Below are 15,925 nucleotides of genomic sequence, written 5' to 3' on the forward strand. Positions count from 1 at the left end.
CAGCTTCAATCTCTTACACTCTTAATAACCATTTGTTTTAAAACCTGTCATTGTACTGAATAGCTCAATGTCTTCCCAGTGATGGTCCACCAACCAAAAGGTACAAGTCAGGAGTGTGATGAAATTCTCTCCACTTACCAGATGGGAGCTGCTCCACCAATTCTCAAAAAGCTTGATAACATCTAGAATAAAGCAACCTACTTGCTGTGCACTCTGTGTACAACCCACAAACCTCATTTCCCTTTGCCTCTCTCACACATTGGTAACAGTGTGTACCATGTACAAGGTGCACTGCAGTGATTTATCAAGCTTACTGGAAAATGCCTTCTAAATTCATGACCTCTACCAGCTGGAAGGGCAGCAAATACAAAGGAACATCATGAGCTGCCAATTCTTCTCTAAACTACACACTGATTTGGAACTATGTTGCTGTTTCTACATTGTTGGCATGTATTCATCTGACAAGATGCTTTAAATTTATTTCTTGCAGAAAGGCTGAATCTTGTTTCTCCTTTGTAACCCTGTTAGGGAGATAACTATATCCCGATATAACAACTTTACTTTTCTAACGAGCATTATATTCCGAAAATGTTGGTGGATAATCATACCTGTCATATCGCAGTTTTCAAAATGGCTAGTATATATTTAGTTTACTGTCTGACGGCAATTTTTTCCCTATTATAATTTTTAACCTTCCCTGAGGTAACTATTCTATGATCCCAATCTGACTGGTTTTCGTGCAAATGTTTTCTTTCCCAGATGTACAGCAAACTTGATAATATGCAAGTTGTGACAGGAGTACATTACTCTAAGGAACTGGATCCTGTGCCAGAGAAAGTGTAATGACCTCTTGGAAAAATGAGGGCCTTGCAGTTTTCATCTGGCAACCACCATGTTGGCAAATTCTGAACAGTTGTCTTCACAGTAATCTTTTGACAATCGCACACTGTTTCTAAACAGTACAGAGTGCAAATATGTGAAATACTTATATGAATACATGCTCAGGGTATAAGGTTCATGAGTGAATTTTCAGCAGTGAGGGAAATGGTCCTCTTACTATTTTAAAAAGTTAGATGGGGGGGGTTCAAAGAGACAGTGAGAGACAGTGAGAGACTATGCTTTCACACCTCAATGCAATAGTTAAAATTATTAGTTTAAGCATGATCCTAAGTAGATTCTAAAAACAGCACTGAAGATTTTGTTACAGATTATGATTGTGCATTGATGAGCAGTCAGTGCCAATTCCTGCACCATGCTACAACTTTATGGTATTTCAAAAGTCTCAGGTATTCATGTTCATAGGAAGGGTACCCAGCTGCTCCAGTACATGCTCAACGTTTTCAGCCGGGTGTGCAGTGACTATGAATCATCGGGAAGGCTGAGAATATCCTAAATTGTAGGATCAGAAAATGGTCATCTCACGGAACACAGAGTTCAGGCTCATAGATGAATGTCCGTCAGAAGACCAGGAAGACCAGGATTCTTCAGGGCCTGTGCCATTCTCAAACTCATATTCAGCATTGAACACAATACATTGAAAGGAGTAGAGTCCTAACAGTTCCAGAATGGGCAGGGAACTGCACAGGGCCAACCTCAAAACAGAGAAATGCAAGCATTACAGAATATTCCAAAGGTAGGTTTTCCTGTAACTGTCATCTTGAGATCTGCATTATGTATTACTCCTTGGAGCTAGAGTAAGGGACATCACAGAAAGAGTGCAGAATATTCTGTAGGTGGAAGGCAACGTACTGTCAGTTGCCTAGTTGCAGTAAGCTTCAGTAACACAACAACAGAGGAAGGACCGATATTGAGGTCATACAATCAGAATTTTGGGAGCTGAAAATAGGAAAATCGAAAGAATCAGTTCATGAGGCTTGAACTAAAATGCAAGAGGGTGGCTTCAGAATCTTGGAACTATGGGAGCAGTTCTGGGACACACCCTACTTAAAATGAGCAGGTTGTACGTGAGATAACAAGGTGTAGAGCTGAATGGACACAGCAGGCCAAGCAGCATCAGAGGAGCAGGAAAGCTGACATTTTGGGCCTCGACCCTTCTTCAGAAATGGGGGAGGGGAAGGGGGTTCTGAAATAAATAGGGAGAGGGGGGAGGCGGATAGAAGATGGATAAAGGAGAAGATAAGTGGAGAGAAGACAGACAGGTCAAAGAGGTGGAGGTGGAGCCGGTAAAGGTGAGTGTAGGTGGGGATTTAGGGAGGGGATAGGTCAGTCCAGGGAGGTTGTACATGAGCAGGACTGGGACCAATATTTTTCATTGAGTGCACTAATGTGATTGGGGAGGGATTAAACTAAGTTGGGATGGGTAGATGGGCAGATGCAAGAAGAAAATAGCAGTAAAATGCATGGAGAAGTGAGTGTTGATTTTAGCAGAGAAGGAATTAATACCTATTAATAATATTAATATAGAAGCTAACAATGAAGGATTGTGAGGATGACAAACAGGTTAAGAATAAAAAAGTGTGTAATCAAATTATAAATGACAGTTTTTGTGATGCAGTAGTAATCTCCCTACCTTTGAACAACAATATCTAGTCTCAAGTCCCACCTGCTCCAGAGGAATGAAATAACATCTCTCAACGAGTTGACTAAAATATCCGTAATCAGACATAATGGTTAAAAGAGAAACTTGGCTTAATATGGTGACAACTGATGCTTCATATTAAAGGACACAAAGTGTCCTGAAAAGATAGGCAATGAGTAAAGGGAACGTTGGTTACTAATTAATAATTAGGGAAGAAATTGGAAGCAGAAGATGCCATTGAGAGACAGTAACAGAATCTATTTGATTAAAGTTGAAAAGGAAGTATGATACAATCACTTGACTTGGGATATTCTCTAGGTTTCAAACAATGACAGCAAAATTAAGGGCTAAATCTGTCCCACACTTCCTTGATCACAACTTCTCAGTTCAACTAGAAAGGTGGAACTGCTTGATCTGGGGCTAGGAGATGAGGTGTTCCAAATGACTTGCAAACCATAGGCCCCACATTATTGGTTTTTTTCTCAGAATAACAAGGTTGATCCATGTCATCACACTGTCAGTTTCAGATTTGTGGAGACAGTAATGGAACGGAGACAGCCATCTTTCTCTTAGGCCTGTGCCCTCCTTCATGCCATTGGAAATTCATTCATCTAGCAATGTTTCCCACCAGGCCTCCTCTCCAACCATCATACATTTCATAGAAAGTAGCATCCTGTGAGGTTCTAAGGAAATCTCACTGCAAATCACACGACATACAAATGGGGAAGTGTGCTTTGCTTGAGATACTGAAAGGATGCTTATTTCTCATTCACAGCTGTCAACTCTCTTCTTTGAATTCCTTCAGTTTATTCAACACATCACTTTTAATGTTAAATGCACTTTTCTTAAAGCTCATCACATTATTCAATGTCATGACTAATCTATTCAAACTATCGAGTTGATGCCGAAGCAAAATAATTATTTAAAGTTTCCACCATCTCTCTCTTATTCACTGTGGTATCATCCCGTCTGTTCCTGAATTGTCTAATTCCCTTGAAATGCAATTCCAGAGCATTTAAATAAAATTAGTTGCATAAATGAAATGAAATGAAAGTAAAATACATGTTATGAGAGATGCGGGACTTCTTCAATTGCAAACATAGCTAGTACAGTACAGCTATCTACAGAGAACTAACTAGCAGCAGCTGCTTAAGCAGTGTGTTTTTGTCTTTGGGGTAAATGAAATGGTACTGCCAAAGATGTTGGATTACAAGTAGCACGAGCCCATGATTACAAATTCTTTAGAAAAATATGTGTGAAGTTAATAACAGCTCAATTCAATTTTGTGCTGTCTCACAGATACCAGGCATTTTTTCTTTCTGCAGCAGGGTTACTCAAAGGAAATATTGTTCATCTTTCACAGGGATGTCATACTTGAAGGAAGTCATGATCAGCGGTACTGCTAAAATGTTTCAGTTCTCCAGTTTGCTTTGAGAGTGTCTGGTCACAAATTAACTCCAGATATTATTGAAGATTAAAAGAATGATTGGTGCATACCATTGTCTTTCCAATCCTTTCACCAATTTTCAATTTTCCTATTTTTAAAAAATATAATAAAACTCATTAATTTAGACAGATTTGCAATTGATGGATAAAATACAAATGAACCCTTCGTTCATGTGCCTCTTTGAGTATTATAACTTCAAAAGCGAGTGTGTAAAAAAGTTACACTTGTTATAAGCTAATTAAGGGAGGAAGCTTCTGTGCAAAACACAGGAATTAAAATTGAAACCATTATAATCATTAAAATGCCAAGCTATCCTCAACCAAAGTGCAAAAAGTAGGCAACCAAGAGCAAACAATTGATGCATATTGTTCTTCTGACTGGTTGTATGATTCAGGTCAAATGAAAAATTACACAACTCCTTTAGGAAATGAAAGGAAAGCCAAGTGGTCTACACACAGCCTGTGTATTCTAGTGACCAATGGTTGAGCTGACACATAAATCAACTGGGGCTTTCATTGAGATATTAACATATTGGGAGTCAAGAATGTGCCATTACTTTGATGTTACAAACTCTGATGATTGAGTTCAATGTGAAGAGATAGGGACTGAATTTTCTTCATGTTGGTTGAGTCTCATTAGTGAACTCAGAGATTACCTCACTTTGGCATGTGGTGACACCCCAGGGTAGCAATTTACTTCTGGTGTTCATTTAACAAGCCACCATCAGGGCTGTCATCTAATTGAGGAAAGTAGTTTAGTCCCAAGAGCTGTAGACCCAATCAGAGGATTGACTGTTTGGCTGCCTCATCAGTGCTACCAGTTGTGATAATTATTGCTAAGTCTACAACAACCTGTAGAGGGGCCTTCAAAGAAAAGGTAGGTTTGGTTGGGGAGAAACTAATGCCAGGAGGCAGATCTGACCTGAAGAGTGTAGTAAGACACTTATACTGCCTTTCTTGCAAGGGAACATTGTGCCCTGTACCACATACCCATAGTGCCATGGAACACTCATTACGGAGGCTGCCAAGGTTTATTTGGTGATCCCACCACAAGACCATATGAAACAGGAATAGGATTAGGCCATTCGGCCCTTCAATCTTGCTCTGCCATTCCTTGGGATCATGGCTAATCCAACACTCCTCATGTCCAGTTTCTTGCCCTTTCCCCAAAACCATTGATTCCCCTCCTGATCAAGAATCTATCTTTCTTAGCTTTAAACATACACAAAAACCCAGACCACACAGCTCTCTGTGGCAAGGAGATCCAAAGACTCATATGCTTTGAGAGAAAAAATTCCTCTTCAACTCATTCTTAAGTTGGTGCCCCTTTATTCTGAGCCTATGCCCAATTGTCCTAGACTCTCCCATGAAACATCTTCTGAGAATTTACCCTGTCAAGTCACTTACAAATCCTATATGTTTCACCTCACATTCTTCTAAATTCCAAGGAGTAGAGTTTAAACCTGTTTAATCTTTGATCATAAGACAATCCCTCCATCCTACCAGTGCAATAATATCTTTTCTTAAATAAGGGGACCAAACAGCCCACAGTACTCCATGTGTGATCTCACCAACTCCTTGCACAATTTCAATAAGAATTTCTCACTCTTATATACCAATGTCCTTGAATAAAAGGGTCAACATTCCAATAGCCTTCCTGATTACCTGCTGCACATGGGCGCTAGCTTTCTGTGTCTTGTGCAGAAATACACCCAAGTCACTTTGTGTTGCAGCTTTCTGCAGTTTTCCTCCATTTCAATAACACTGTTCTTTTATTCTCCTTTCCAAAATGAACAGCTTCACATTTTCCCACATTATACTCCATTTGCCGACTTTTTACCCACTTACTTAACCTATCAATATTTCTCTGTGAGCTGTTTGTATCTCTCTCACAACCTGATTTTCCACTTATTTTTGTGTTATCTGCAAATCTGGCCAGAGTACATTCACTTCCTTTCTTGAAGTCATTACTGTATCTTGTAAACAGTTGTGATCCCAGTATTGATCACAATGAAACCCCACTGGTCGAGGTCACCAAACTGAAAAAGAACCCTCTATCTCCACTCACTGTTTACTGCTCATTAGCCTATTCTCTACCCGCGCCAATATACCAGCTCCAACACTGCAGGTTCTTATCTTATGACTGAACCTTGTGAGGTGCCTTGTCGAATACCTTCTGGAAGTCCAAGTATAACAGCTCTATTGGTTCTGTTCTGTCCACTTTGGTTTAGATTTCCTCAAAAAACTCCAATGAGATAGTCAGACATGGTCTCCCTCTCATGAAGCCAGAAAGGCTCTGCTTGATTAAGTTATGATTTTCCAAATGTTTTGCTCTTACTTCCTTAATAATTGGTTCCAATATTCACCAACAGTAAATGTTAGCCTCACCAGGCTTTCGTCACCTGCTTTTTTCCTCCCTTGGTTCTTGAATCAGGCTGTCACATTAGCAGTTTTCCAATCCTCTGTTGCTGCTCCAGAATCCAAGGGTGTTTGGAAAATTACAACCAATGCACTCACTATCTCTTTTAGGATGCAAGGACGCAAAACTTGTCTGTTTTCAGATCCATTAGTTTGTCCAATAATGTTTCTCTGTGATGATGACAGCACTTAATTCCTCCCTACTATTCTTTAATATTAATGGGAGGTTCAAAGTATCTTTCACCATAAAGACTAATATAAAATATCTGTTTAACTCCTCTGCTATTTTCTTGTTCTCCATGACCATGTCCTCAGATTCATTTTCTATGTGGCCGATGTTCACTTTGACATTTCCCCTCCTTCTTATGTATATCTAGACGCTCTTACTGCCAGTTTTTATATTCCACTCTGACTTCTGAAGAAGGGTCACTAGTCTCGAAACATTAATTCTGCTTTTTCTCAACAGATGCTACCAGACCTCCTATTATCTCCAGCAATTTCTGTTTTGTTCCAGATTTCCAACATCCACAGTTCTGTCCTTTAATTTAATTTATATTCCTCGCTAGTTTGCCGTTACAATCTATTTGCTCTCTCATTATTATCATTGCAGACCTCCTTTGCTGGATTCTGAATTTATTACAGTTTTCAAGGCTATGGCTGATTTGTGTCTCATTATATGCTTTTTCTTTCAACCTAGCATTCTCCTTCACTTAAGATAACAAAGTCTGGAGCTGGATGAACACAGCAGGCCAAGCAGCATCTTAGGAGCCCAAAAGCTGACGTTTCGGGCCTAGACCCTTCATCAGAGAGGGGGATGGGGTGAGGGTTCTGGAATAAATAGAGAGAGAGGGGGAGGCGGACCGAAGATGGAGAGAAAAGAAGATAGGTGGAGAGGAGAGTATAGGTGGGGAGGTAGGGAGGGGATAGGTCAGTCCAGGGAAGACGGACAGGGCAAGGAGGTGGGATGAGGTGGTAGGTAGGAAATAGAGGTGCGGCTTGAGGTGGGAGGAAGGGATGGGTGAGAGGAAGAACAGGTTAGGGAAGTGGAGACAGGCTGGACTGGTTTTGGGATGCAGTGGGTGGAGGGGAAGAGCTGGGCTGGTTTTGTGATGCATTGGGGGGAGGGGAGATTTTGAAGCTTGTGCACATCCCTAACACCCCGCCCCTGCCACAAGTGCCCCCAGACGCTCTTGACCGCGTCTCCCGCATTTCCCGCAACACATCCCTCACTCCCTGCCCCCGCCACAACCGCCCAAAGAGGATCCCCCTCATTCTCACACACCACCCCACCAACCTCTGGATACAACGCATCATCCTCCGACACTTCCGCCATCTACAATCCGACCCCACCACCCAAGACATTTTTCCATCCCCACCCTTGTCTGCTTTCCGGAGAGACCACTCTCTCCGTGACTCCCTTGTTCGCTCCACACTCCCCTCCAACCCCACCACACCCGGCACCTTCCCCTGCAACTGCAGGAAATGCTACACTTGCCCCCACACCTCCTCCCTCACCCCCAACCCAGGCCCCATGATGAACCTTCCATATCAAGCAGATGTTCACCTGCACATCTGCCAATGTGGTATATTGTATCCATTGTACCCGGTGTGGCTTCCTCTACATTGGGGAAACCAAGCGGAGGCTTGGGGACCGCTTTGCAGAACACCTCTGCTCGGTTCGCAACAAACAACTGCACTTCCCAGTCGTGAACCATTTTAACTCCCCCTCCCATTCCTCAGATGACATGTCCATCATGGGCCTCCCACAGTGCCACAATGATGCCACCCGAAGGTTGCAAGAACAGCAACTCATTTTCCGCCTGGGAACCCTGCAGCCCAATGGTATCAATGTGGACTTCACAAGCTTCAAAATCTCCCCCAATTTCACTCAGGCCTCCTGTTGTGGATCAGCAATAGTATTGATCTGACAGGATCCAGCATTTTGGAGAGAATCAAGAATGAGCTGCAAAGCCCTCTACTGGGTAAGTATGCAGTGGTAGCTCATTGAGCAAATTGATATTGACTCTTGAGCCATACTAAAGTGCCCCATCCTATTAGTGTCAATGGAGCTGCTTGAGGGCAATGACCTTGTAAGATTGTCACTGTGACTCAGATGGGAACTGAAAGACACATCATATTATGTTTTGGACTGGGAGAGTATTTTGTCAGAAATGTTCCTCAGAGTTTTCTTCAGCATTGGAAGAAAACAATAATAACAATTGCTTGCAATGAATGAAGACTTTATTTGAGTTTGATTGCATTGAGTTGGTGTTACTTCGACTCTGCACAGGACAAATTGGAAATTTATGTACGTGTTATTATCCTTTAATGACTGGCAGTTGTAGGCAGCAACTGAAGGACGTTGGCAACAAGTGTAACCTTTGACCTTGCATCAATAAGTGGAAGCAGCTCCATCGAACAAGAGAATTTGTATTAATAAAGGCAATCCAGCTAGTGAGAACACCCTCTGCTATCAGATAATAAATTCAGTATGATTCACCAAGCCTACAAGCTGATGCTTTTAATGTTGCATAGCATGTGGATTTCTGTGCACGTCTAGGACATATTTATTTAATAAGTATAGAACTAGAAAAAATACTGCAAGCCCAGCCCTGTAATGCAAGGGATCAGACTGAACTCTTCCTCCAACTGGTTAGTTCCTGTATTGATCAGACTCAAATTGGAAATTCAGACACAACAAGACTGCCAGCCGAAGCAGACACACATTATTGCACAGCAAATAGCGGCATAGTTATGTACCGAAGCACTTTAATCCTTTGTGCTTGCTTTTGTAGAGAGGGCAGAATTTATATATTATCAAAATTCTGAAATTCCCTCCCTAATGGCATTGTGGGACAACCTACAGCCTGTGGGCTGCACCAGTTTAAGAAGACAGCTCAACACCACCTTCTCAAGGGTAACTAGGGACGGGCTGGCTCAGCCAGTGATGCCCGCATCCCATGAGTGAACAATAAAATATTTCTATCCTAATGAAGGACTCCAGAATTAATTACATTCATTTCAATGCTGCAGTACCTGGGATGAGAGGAGGTACATATTGCACAGGAGTATCCTTTCTCCTTGGCTTTTTCTGTTCAGCCTCAACATCCTTTGACTCATCTGTAGCCTTTTGTTTCTCACGCTCTTCATTTACTTCACAGGTTTTTATTAGCTGCTCTGAGAGGTTCGAAAGATCATCTGTCAGAAAGAAATGTGCAGAGATGCATTTCAATGAACTTTCTGAGTCAGAATCATCAAAAGCCAATTATTTTATGAGCAACGCAGCAGATAGAGATCTTTGTTCAAGTAGCACTCATTTCAATTATATAAAAAATCATATAGAGAGAGAAATAACCTTTCCAACGGTGAACAGGCACAGGAAATGATTAATGCCACATTCCCTCTTTGTGTTCCAGAGACACTGCACTGAGAGAACTAACAGGAAGCATGGAAAATGATTTCAAAAGCTCTTATCAAACAACTCTTTCAACATGAATGGGGCTTTGTGTGTATGCAAGCCCCTTGCACACATGCTCAGGGTTAACTGAGTTAGTAGCTAATTGTGACAAGAGGTGAAAGGAAAGCATTCAAAGATGTAGAAGTAAAAATAATGGTATGTTCCAGTGCAGACAGAGGTCATTCAGCCCATTGTGTTCATACTAGCTATTTGGGAGTTTTACACAGTTAGTCCCACTCTAAGTGTATTTTCTTGACCGAGATGGATAGCATACACAGAGCACTTGCCTGATGAACATTATTAACAGTGAATCTGCTCTGGCTTGTCAATCTTGAACATTCCTGGCCTCATTTTAAAGATTGCCCACACCTCTCAAAGGGGGGGCACTTTAAATGCAGGGAAATGTCAGTGAATATTCAGGGGAAGTTGCAAAGCATTAATCCACATTACACCGACTGTCCCCTGCCATTTTTCTGATACTGTGAAATAGGATTTGGTAAATGGGGCTGTTATGATAAGAAACATATTCTAATCAGCAAATAGAGGAATATTTCTAAGCAGGTAGCTCTACATGAGTGGGGGGAGGTGACAGAGTGCATCATTGTCTGAAGCACTGTGCTAAGAGGTGGATGCAACACTGATAATTGTTTTATGACCTCAAAAGAATATTTAAGGTAGGCCTGATAATTATTATTAGTCTTCAGTTGCCTTGCACCACCACTCTTTACGAATTCATGGAATGTGGGTGAAGCTAACATTTATTGCCAATTCTTTCAAAATTGGCCGAAGAAGCTGACAGCAAATCATATCCTTGAATGATTGCCTCAATGCAATGTATGTATAGACATGGTGCTGTTGAGGAGGGAATTCCAGGCTATTGAGCTAGCAATAATACGAATTGTCAGGTAGTTCCAAGTCAGAATGATAAGAGACTTAGCCTCCTTATGTCTACTCTTCTGAAATACTCCTGACTCGTTACGTTGCAAGTGAACCCAACTATCCCTTTTTATAAATTTCCTCACATTCCCATCTCTACACCTGCCACCTACCCTCTTTATTATGCAATTTCAAACCACTCTCTCTGATAATCACCCAAATCAAATGCACTGCACCCACATGTCACAGACCTTCTCTTTAGAACATAGAACATAGAACATAGAACATTAAAGCACTGTACAGGCCCTTCGGCCCTCGATGTTGTGCCGACCCGTCATACCGATCTCAAGCCCATCTAACCTACACTATTCCATGTACTTCCATATGCTAATCCAATGACGACTTAAATGTACCTAAAGTTGGCGAATCTATTACTGTTGCAGGCAAAGCGTTCCATTCCCTTACTACTCTCTGAGTAAAGAAACTACCTCTGACATCTGTCCTATATCTTTCACCCCTCAATTTAAAGCTATGCCCCCTCGTGCTCGCCGTCACCATCCTAGGAAAAAGGCCCTCCCTATCCACCCTATCTAACCCTCTGATTATTTTATATGTCTCAATTAAGTCACCTCTCAACCTTCTTCTCTCTAATGAAAACAGCATCAAGTCCCTCAGCCTTTCCTCGTGAGACCTTCCCTCTATACCAGGCAACGTCCTAGTAAATCTCCTCTGCACCCTTTCCAAAGCTTCCACACCCTTCTTATAATACGGTGACCAGAACTGTACGCAATACTCCAAGTGTGGCCGCAACAGAGTTTTGTACAGCTGCAGCATAACCTCTTGGTTCTGGAACTCGATCCCTCTATTCATAAAAGCTAAAACACTGTATGCCTTCTTAACAGCCCTGTCAACCTGGGTGGCAACTTTCAAGGATCTGTGAGCCCTGTACTTTGCCTTCCGGTTACTCCTACCAAAGTGCATCACCTCACACTTGTCTGCATTAAACTTCATTTGCCACCTCTCAGCCCAGCTCTGCAGCTTATCTATGTCTCTCTGCAACCTACAGCATCCTTCGTCACTATCCACAACTCCACCGAACTTAGTGTCGTCTGCAAATTTACTAACCCATCCTTCTACGCCCTCATCCAGGTCATTTATAAAAATGACAAACAGCAGTGGACCCAACACCGACCCTTGCAGTACACCACTAGTCTCCAGGATGAACATTTCCCATCAACTACCACCCTCTGTCTTCTTTCAGCAAGCCAATTTCCGATCCAAACTGCTATTTCTCTCCCAATTCCATTCCTCCGCATTTTGTAGAATAGCCTATTGTGGGGAACCTTATCGAATGCCTTGCTGAAATCCATATACACCACATCAACCGCTTTACTCTCATCTACCTGTTTGGTCACTTTCTCAAAGAACTCAATAAGGTTTGTGAGGCACGACCTTCCCTTCACAAAACCGTGCTGACTATCCCTAATCAATTTATTCTTTTCTAGATGATTATAAATCCTATCCCTTATAACCTTTCCCAACACTTTACCAACAACCAGGGTAAGGCTCACTGGTCTATAATTACCAGGGTTGTCTCTACTCCCCTTCTTGAACAGGGGAACCACATTTGCTATCCTCCAGTCATCTGGCACTATTTCTATAGACAATGACGAGTTAAAGATCAATGCCAAAGGCTCGGCAATCTCCTCCCTGGATTCCCAGAGGACCCGAGGATAAATCCTATCCGGCCCAGGGGACTTATCTATCTTCACCCTCTGTTGGATTTCTAATACCTCTTCCTTGTGAACCTCAATCCCACCTAGTCTAGTAGCCTGTATCTCAGTATTCTCCTCGACAACATTATCGTTTTCTCGAGTGAATACTGTTGAAAAATATTCATTTAGCGCTTCCCCTATCTCATCTGGCTCCACACACAACTTCCCACTGCTATCCTTGATTGGCCCTAAGCTTACTTTCGTCATTCTTTTATTCCTTAAAAACCTATAGAAAGCCTTAGGGTTTACTCTGATCCTATCCGCCAACAACTTCTCATGTCTCCTCCTGGCTCTTCTGAGCTCACTCTTTAGGTCTTTCCTGGCTACCTCGGAGCCCTCAAGTGCCCTAACTGAGCCTTCACATCTCATCCTAACATAAGCCTTCTTCTTCCTCTTGACCAAAGATTCCACCTCCTTCGTAAACCACGGCTCCCGCACACTACAGCTTCCTCCCTGCCTGACAGGTACATACTTATCTAGGACACACAGGAGCTTTTCCTTGAATAAGCTCCACATTTCTAATGTGCCCGTCCCCTGCAGTTTCTTTCCCCATCCTATGCTCCCTAATTTCTCCTATTGCAGAAGAGGGTGGAGGACACTGGAGAGAAGGAAAGAAAACAAGGTGGTTCTTCTGACGATGTTGGTTCCCAGCACTGCCAATATATTCTTGGATAGATTCACGGTCACTGATTCTTCTTATACGTATTAGGTGAGCCACAGCTGCAACGTGGGATGCCCAGATGATAAATTTGGCAGAGCATGGGCTCGGTCTTGAAAAAAATTAAAACATTGTTACATAATACATATTAACTTCTTTACCGCATATATGAGAAGCTCAATTGTTTCAACATAAAGGAAAATAGATGGCCACATGCTGTTAACGCTAAGAACAATCATTGGAGCATCAGTTAGGACACAAAGAGAATGAGATAAGTACACATAGAGAACTAATTTATACACACACATAAGAGATAATGGGAACTGCAGATGCTGGAGAATTCCAAGATAATAAAATGTGAGGCTGGATGAACACAGCAGGCCATGCAGCATCTCAGGAGCACAAAAGCTGACGTTTCGGGCCTAGACCCTTCATCAGAGAGGGGGATGGGGGGAGGGAACTGGAATAAATAGGGAGAGAGGGGGAGGCGGACCGAAGATGGAGAGTAAAGAAGATAGGTGGGGAGAGTGTAGGTGGGGAGGTAGGGAGGGGATAGGTCAGTCCAGGGAAGACGGACAGGTCAAGGAGGTGGGATGAGGTTAGTAGGTAGCTGGGGGAGCGGCTTGGGGTGGGAGGAAGGGATGGGTGAGAGGAAGAACCGGTTAGGGTGGCAGAGACAGGTTGGACTGGTTTTGGGATGCAGTGGGTGAGGGGGGAAGAGCTGGGCTGGTTGTGTGGTGCAGTGGGGGGAGGGGACGAACTGGGCTGGTTGAGGGATGCAGTTGGTGAAGGGGAGATTTTGAAACTGGTGAAGTCCACATTGATACCATATGGCTGCAGGGTTCCCAGGCGGAATATGAGTTGCTGTTCCTGCAACCTTCGGGTGGCATCATTGTGGCAGTGCAGGAGGCCCATGATGGACATGTCATCTAGAGAATGGGAGGGGGAGTGGAAATGGTTTGCGACTGGGAGGTGCAGTTGTTTGTTGCGGACTGAGCAGAGGTGTTCTGCAAAGCGGTCCCCAAGCCTCCGCTTGGTTTCCCCAATGTAGAGGAAGCCGCACCGGGTACAGTGGATGCAGTATACCACATTGGCAGATGTGCAGGTGAACATCTGCTTGATATGGAAGGTTCATCATGGGGCCTGGGTTGGGGGTGAGGGAGGAGGTGTGGGGACAAGTGTAGCATTTCCTGCGGTTGCAGGGGAAGGTGCAGGGTGTGGTGGGGTTGGAGGGCAGTGTGGAGCGAACAAGGGAGCCACGGAGAGAGTGGTCTCTCCGGAAAGCTGACAGGGGAGGGGATGGAAAAATGTCTTGGGTGGTGGGGTCGGATTGTAAATGGCGGAAGTGTCGGAGGATAATGCGTTGTATCCGGAGGTTGGTAGGGTGGTGTGTGAGAACGAGGGGGATCCTCTTGGGGCGGTTGTGGCGGGGGCGGGGTGTGAGGGATGTGTTGCGGGAAATACGGGAGACGCGGTCAAGGGCATTCTCGATCACTGTGGGGGGAAAGTTGCGGTCCTCACACATAACTCTGGTTCGCTCAACCCAGGAGCAATCCTTTATATCACAATGGGCCAAGCTCATCTTATGATGTCAATTAATCCTTTCTGGAACTACCCTGAAAATGAAAAAGGTTGAGGGTTATGCTCGAATTAATAACCACAAGTGACCACCAGACATCTTCTGACAGGTTTTACCTGACACAATGGGTCAAAGAAATTCCACTACTGCCCGCAGGAGACATGTGCTTTCTGTGAGCTGAAACCTTTGCTGCTTCCCTCTGCCCTACTCCCCTGTCTGATATATAGCTTCAGGTCTCTGATCAATTGCACTGGGTCACCTTTCTTCTCATCAAATCGAAGGGAGCCAAGCTGCTACCCCTCTTGATGTGATTCAGAAAACCTTGAACAAATAGAAGGGCAGCTCTCACCAAAAGTGAACAAACACTTTCCAATTTGTAAGTTGAAAGCAATGATGAGGGATAAATATTGTTGTAGCATTTTTATGAATTTTAATCCACCCCTCAATTTTGCTATGCTTTTAAACTTTAGGAAGCATGCAGACCATAGATAGAATCATAAAATCCCTACAGTGTGGAAACAGCCCCCTGGCCCAACAAGTCCACACCAACCCTCAGAGCATCCCAACCAGACCCATTCTGCATAATCCACCTAAACTACACATCCCTGAACACTACGGGCAATTTATCATGGTCAATCCGCCTAATCTGCACATATTTGGACTGTGAGAGGAAACCAGAGCACCCAGAGGAAACCCACGCAGACAGGGGGAGAATGTGCAAACTCTGCGCAGTCACCTGAGGCTGGAATCGAACCCAGGCTCCTGTGGCTGTGAGGCAGCAGTGCTAACCACTGAGTCGCCGTGCTGCCCTGTGTGTTGAGCATATATAAAATAAGTCAGTTGTAAAGTTTTGTGGTATCAAAAAAGAACAGTATTTTCCTCTTTTGCCATTCTTTTCTAATTTGTCACAATCATCTCCATCTTGCAAGTCTTCGGTGTTTTGGTTTCTTTCTGTAAGTGATCCCAGATTCTTCACTCCCATGTTTTACAAAAAAATCATAAATGATCATCCACTAACATAATTATGTTATTAATTTCAATAGTACAGTGGCTGTAGACTATTGTGTTATGTCACAGTCAATGTGTAATATATCTTTATAAGAAATGATACTAGTACTGTACCCATTGCATGTGATCTGAGGTTATCAAGGTCACATACTCTAACTCACACTAAGAT

General features: G+C 43.1%; 1 protein-coding gene across 1 annotated transcript in view; it reads right to left on the reverse strand.

Annotated features, from left to right (window-relative positions):
- Positions 1–15,925, reverse strand: part of ppp1r17 (protein phosphatase 1 regulatory subunit 17) — a 34,672-nt gene that overhangs the window by 2,252 nt on the left and 16,495 nt on the right. The window contains exon 3 of the mRNA XM_059646318.1: positions 9,440–9,601. Coding sequence (XP_059502301.1) covers positions 9,440–9,601 — 162 coding nt within the window. The remainder of the gene's footprint in view (positions 1–9,439; positions 9,602–15,925) is intronic.

Source organism: Stegostoma tigrinum, chromosome 5, assembly GCF_030684315.1.
Source record: "Stegostoma tigrinum isolate sSteTig4 chromosome 5, sSteTig4.hap1, whole genome shotgun sequence".
In the NCBI taxonomy this organism is placed as follows: Eukaryota; Metazoa; Chordata; class Chondrichthyes; order Orectolobiformes; family Stegostomatidae; genus Stegostoma; species Stegostoma tigrinum.